We start from the raw sequence: 6,000 nt of genomic DNA, 5'->3' as shown, positions 1-6,000 counted from the left end.
GGCTTGCTCTCCTTGATGTAAGAACCTGGCTAGGCCTTCTGGAAGCAGAGACTCCTTGCAGTTGGACAAAAAGAAGAGGCATGCTAGAAGAGGTGGCACGGGCCTTTCCTAAATATCAAACTGGAAGATGTTGGGAAAGCATTGGAGAAAGAATACATAAAGTCTCTTAAAAGTGGAAGGACCAATGATGTCTGGGAAATGCAAGTAGCTCCAACTATTTTGAGACTAGCAGTGTTTCCCAAACTTTGTTTCATGTTATAATCACCTGGGGAGGTTTTAAAAATCCTGATGCCCGTGTCATACCCCATAACAATTAAATCAGACTATCTGGGAGTAGGAGCCAGACAGCAGTATTTTTTAAAGACCCTGGGGTGATTCTAGCGTGCAGCCAAGTTTGGGAACCACTGGAGGACAGTGTTTGTGTGAGGAGGCTAAGACTGGAAGGTAGGGTAAAACTGTGCAGAGTCGCAAATGCCTAGCTACCTAATCTGGTCTCTAGTAGGCAATGCGGGTGCCATTGAAGGCTTTTAAAATGGAAGTGATGCAATATGATATTTGAGAAAGACTACTGCACAGAAGAAATGGGAGGAGGTGAGACTGCAGAAGCAAGGAGACCATTAGCTAGACTGATAGGCTAGTTCTTGACTCAGAGTAAGCAGCATAGAGAAGTACACGGGCTATGTGCATTAGGTGTCTCCATCTGTCACCAAATCCTCGCTGCCTCATTGGAAACTGTACTGTTCCTCTCGCTAAAGCACTGTAGTGTCCTTCTCGCCGCCACTGGGCCCGCTTGGTGTGGTGGTCCCCCAGGAGAACGCAAGAACCACCAGGAGGCAGTGTAGGCCAAAGCCTTGCCCCCAAAGAGGGTTGCAGGCTTCGCTCTCTGATTGGGCCAAATCTCTGGCGTGTAGGAATGTAATCCCCGTCCCAGAGAAGTTGAGGTCCAAACAGCAGCAGTGAGTGAGAGGGTTTGCCGCTTGTTGCGGCGACAACCAAAGAGGAAATGGCAGCCTGAGGTTGTCCTAACCGTCCCCCAACTCTTTGGGTCATCACTGCCCTTCCAGGAGTTTCCTTGTTAATTCCCGCCTTCGGTGAGTGGTTCACTCCTCCGCAAGCGCCATGAACACAGCTGTGAGCATCAAGAAGTCGGGGGCCCCTTCCCACCTGAATCCCCAACCTCCCCACCATGGAGGACCGAGCACACAGTAAGTAGTCGCTATCCAACGAATGACTGACTGAGGCAGCCAGGAAGCGGGAGCTAATGGGCACGGCGTTCCTTGACCCGCGGGCTTGTCTCCCTAGTTTCTTTGCCGGAGGGGGACGGGAGGGAAGGAGAAGAGGCGAGCCAAGGCCGTTAGCTGACCATTTTCTCAGTTTCCCCGACAATCGCGGCGGGCCCTAGCTAACGAAAGCCAAATTCACCGATGACCGGAACATGTCGGAGGGGTGTGTCTGTGTGTGTGCGCTCAGTCCCTCGAGGTCACCGGCTCGAAGCACTCGTTTTTCAAAGGTGGCCGAGAGCCACCCCATTGGAGCACTCACGCATAATGGGAGACAACGAAACGCCTCTTTTGAACACAGTGACAAACACCCCCTCCCACCCAGCGGCGACGTGCACGTGACAGTTTTCGGGCTCTCGCAACTACGTGGAAACTTGGAATAGGTCTGCGGCTGTACACAGCCGGGACGCCGGGGTCCCCGCGCCCCAGCCCCTGCGCGTCACGGCCCAGGAGCCGAGCCACCGGGAGCAGGGGGCCCCGCGCCGCCTCTGCCCAGGGCCGCGGCTTTCGGGCTTCCGCACCGCCCGCCGCGCCCTGTTCACTGGGAAGCGGCTCCCGAGGCGGCGACGGCGGCGGTCCCGGCGCGGGCCCTCCGGCCCCGGCCATGTGGGGCCCGCGGGCAATGAGGTGCGTAGCGGCGCGGAAAGTGCGGGGAGCTCCTCCAGCCTTCCGGGCCCCGCGCCTCTTCCCGGCCGGAAGCGGCCGCGCGCGGGGGCTGGCGACCTCCAAGGCGGCGGCCGAGCGGGCCATCCCCGTGGGCCCCGCGCTCCTCCAGGTGCAGACCCGGGCCTGTCGCGCGGGGTCGGGCGCTGGGGGCGGCTCTAGCCTTCCTGGCCCTGGGGGACGAGGTCACGGGCTGCTGCAGGACTGCGGCGGCGCGCGGCCTGCCTCGTCCCCACTTGGGCACCGAACCTGCCGCTCCCGGGCCCACCTCTCACATCCTCCGGGGGACGCCGGGGCCGCTAGCACGTTCTGATGAAAGGACCAGCGGACGCGCCCCGGGGCGCGCACTCGGGCTGGCCGGCGCCGGGGCGCGGGGCGGGATTTGCCGGGAATTGAGCGCTGTCCGCTTCCTGGCTGGAGGAGGTTCGCGATTCCAGCCCCGGGCAGGCCTCTTCCCCAGCCCGCCCGATCGTGAGCTGGGCTTGCCGCAAAGGGGCTGCACGGTCCACCGTCCTCGGCTCTAGGAGTCTGGGGGCGGGGTAGCAGCAGGAGCCCAAGGCTGAGAAGCGGAGTCCCCAGAAGCCCAGGGTTCTGCTTCCTAGCGTTTCAAACGTGGGCTCGGAGCCCACAGCCCGGGAGGCGCACTCCGCCCCCTTTAGCCGCGCGCCCGCTGGGAGCCCTGCGTGTTTGCAACCCGGCTGAAATAGCACCTATTTTGCGGCGTGCAGGGCGGGCCAGCTCCACTCCCAGCCTGGGGCGGTTCTGGGCGGCTGCTAGGTGCTTGGTGCTTCCTAGGGAAAATTTTCAGGGACATGTGCAATATGAAAAATAAAAAAATTTTGAAACAAGGGGAGAGAAAGGGGCTCTGAGGTCTCTAGTCCCGAGCCCAGGTGCTGTTGGCCCAGGCAACCCTTACGCTGGGGAGAAAGAGCAGGGAGCAAAGGTTCTTGCGTTCCAGCGTCAAGGTTCTCCCCACCCCGATCCCGATGCCTCATGCTGAGCTTTCCGAGTGCCAGGCACCTTTTTGTGGCAAGGCTGTTACCCGGATGGCTTGGTCTTTTGTTGAGCAACCTGTTTTGTGCCTTATAGAAAGTACTACCTTGTAGGAGAGTCAGAAGTTTTTTTCAACTGTTTTCCAGTCAGCACTGTTTCGTAGAATTGCAGGATGGGTGCTTGAGTTCTAAGTACTCTTTGCTGGCTCCTGCGTCCTCTACAGGGGATGGAGGTGCGATGGGTGTGTGTGGCATTCACCCCCAAAGTCAGATTCCACTGCCTCAGGCCTATAAGGTTTCTTAGTCTTTTTTTGACCAAGACCCACAGTAGAGACCCCACCCACCCACGTACATATGTAAGTCTAGAACTGCAACAAGAGCTTCACCATATATTATTCTCTCTGCAGGGTGAGGTATAATGATATTTTGTGTTTTCCTTTTTTTTAAAAAAAAGTTAATTATAATCCATTAACTTGATTTTATGACCAACTAACCAGTTTTAGGTGGCAACTGCAAGCTTTCTTTGGGGCACCCCCAGAGAGGCTGAGGAGAACATCCCTGGAAAACTGACTTTGGAAGGGAGGGCTTGGTGTAGGAGAGATGAAGGAGGCTGAAATTGATAGTGAGTGGTGCAAGTGCCATAGGACAGGGCTGCGTGGTTCACACGAGTAGCATTGGCAAAGGCAGGCTGGGGGATGCTTCTAGTTACTCTGGTTCGGTGTCTCTCCACACCTAGCTGGCCACCTGACATAGGGCCCGTGGGGACTTGTGTGAGTGCTGGGGAGGTAGGGAAAAATGGTTCCTTGCTATTATGCCTTTTTTCTTTCTTTTTTGAGAGAAGAAAGGGTGCTGCAAGGCTGTCACAAACTCTGACTTTATACATTTGAAAGGGGATTCTTTAAGTCTCTACTCAGAATTTTATAACTGCAGTGTCAGGAGCGAGGCCATCATCATTTTATAGATGAAGAAACTGAGGCCCATCACCTGTTAGTCGTTACAGCTCATTAGTGGTAGATCTGGGACTAGACACCAGCTCTCGTGACTTCCCAGCCCATGGCTCTCAGGGACCAAATAGAGACTTTGCCCTTGTGGAGTTCTTAAACTTCTTTTTGCTGATTAGTTCTGTTTTCCTGTGCTTTCTACCAAAGGCCCATTTCTATGGTATCTACCCTCTTATTATTTTATTTTTGCTTTGAGGATGAAGATTCTTTTAGCAGCCAGAATAGAGCCTGCAGGCCCCTTGTTTGGGTCAGGAAGGTAAAGTAATCCTGAGGATATTTTTAAGAACTGAAGTGGAGGTTAGGGTGTGGGCCTCTGGCCATTGTCAAGAATGTGGCATTGTTTTTACTGACCTTGAGGAACAAGCTCTCCTCTGCCTTTCCAGATGGGGAAGTGGAGGTGACAGGTCAGTGCCTTGCCTCCAGCTTCCAGTCAGTGACACGGCTGACCACAGGCTCATGGCTTTGTAACAAATTTCTTTGGAGTGCAGCCTGAGATTTTAAGGCCAATAAATCCTTCTTAATAAGGAATCTTGACAAGAAAGAAGAATTTGGGGGAGATGGACAGTCTCTATAGCAAAGATGACACTTTAAGTTACAGCAGAGATTGATGGTGGGGACAGTGGCAGTGGCAGGGACAACGTTCAGGTTTAAACTAAAAAAAAGTATTGAACCAGGTAAACAGGCATCTCTGAAACCCCCAAAATGCCCACAGTGCTCCTGGGAGATTATTCATTTTGCCTGATCAGACATTTTTCTTGGTCTCTAATTTCGTAAGTAATGATTGCCTTGTTTCCTTGTTTTTGTAGAAAATATGGAAGCATGAATGAGCTTTATCTATGATACCTTGACTCAGTTTACCTGAATTGACTCCATCTTTTGTCTGGGTGTTGAACCTCAGTATCAGTACCCACCTGTACTCACCATGGCACATTTGTCTGAGCTCCTATGAGCCCGGTGAGCTGGTGGGACTGCTGTGTGTCTGTTGGAGCCAAGCCAAGTCTGAGTTTAGCTATGCCTGTGTTTGAAGTTCTGATGACATTTAGATTGAGATGTTTTTATTTTTTTAGGCACTGGGTCTCCCTGTCAGTGGGGCAGCACTTGGAAAGGGGACAGGCTTGCTAGCCCTAGAAAATGGTGATGACATTTTGGAGGTATAGGGGCAGAAAAATTTTCCTTCTTCCCTTCTAGGTTCTTTGGCTGGTCTATTAATTAAATTGACATAAGACAGATTAACAGGAGAAAAGCAAATTTAATTTTGTATGTACAGGAGCCCCATAAAAAATGAGACTCAAAGAAGTGACCAAAGCAGGAAGCTTTTACACCTTATAGACAAACAGTAAATTTGTGAGGAATTGACAGGACAAAGGAGTTTGGGCTTAGGGTAGTAAATTAGTGAAGAAGTACCAGGATTTGTTTACGTAGCCTTCTTGCCCCTAAATTCCCTATCTCTAGTTATAAGGATACCTTCTACCCTCCTGGTACAGGGAGGGAACCTTTCACCTGGGAGATTTATCTCCTGCTTTCAGGGAGACAAAGAAGGGTCAGTGTTTCCTTCTTGTACCAGCTGTTTCTCAGTACCTTTAATTCAAAATAATCAATATACCAAAGTGGCATATTTTAGGGTGGCATATTTTGCTCCCCTTCACAGGAAACCAGGCCATTTTGGAGGAAACTGCAGAACACAGAAAATATAAAGTATTACAGTGCTCTATTGGGCAGTTTGATTCACTGTGACAAGAATACTCGGATCACGGCCTTGAACTGGGACGAGCTTCACGTCCAGCTGTGGCTTCCAAGGCACTTTCCTTTGGTCATCCTTGAGCCAGCTCATCCTCTGCCCATCAGGCTCCACTCCACCTGGGTGCTCAAAAATGGGTGACTTTGAGGGCTCACTCAAGTCTGAACTCACTGGCCAGGTCCTGAGGGTCTCCATTATCTGGCTCTCTCAGACTTTCTCTCTAATATGCACTTTCTCCTCCCCTCAATGTCTGACCTCTTCCCAGCTCTTTTTGCTTTTTGTTTTTCAGGTCATTTCCACTCTTCATGTGTCGGAGGGCCCTGTAT

General features: G+C 52.3%; 1 protein-coding gene across 2 annotated transcripts in view; it reads left to right on the top strand.

The window, feature by feature from the left end:
* The first annotated feature begins 941 nt into the window (after window positions 1-941).
* TRANK1 (tetratricopeptide repeat and ankyrin repeat containing 1) overlaps window positions 942-6,000 on the top strand; it is a 98,591-nt gene continuing 93,532 nt past the window's right edge. Inside the window, exon 1 of one of the 2 annotated variants that reach the window (XM_087430689.1) lies at window positions 942-1,205. In XM_087430689.1, the coding sequence (XP_087286815.1) occupies window positions 1,120-1,205 (86 nt within the window). In that variant the 5' untranslated portion in view covers window positions 942-1,119. Of the gene's footprint in view, window positions 1,206-1,468; window positions 1,908-6,000 lie in introns of those variants that run through there. The other variant, XM_087430690.1, reaches the window with a different exon arrangement.

This window comes from Ceratotherium simum, chromosome 5, assembly GCF_057802395.1.
Source record: "Ceratotherium simum simum isolate JZ-2026a chromosome 5, ASM5780239v1, whole genome shotgun sequence".
Taxonomy (NCBI): Eukaryota; Metazoa; Chordata; class Mammalia; order Perissodactyla; family Rhinocerotidae; genus Ceratotherium; species Ceratotherium simum.
Note: the sequence above shows the minus strand (reverse complement) of the source record. Positions and strands in the feature narration are given on the sequence as shown.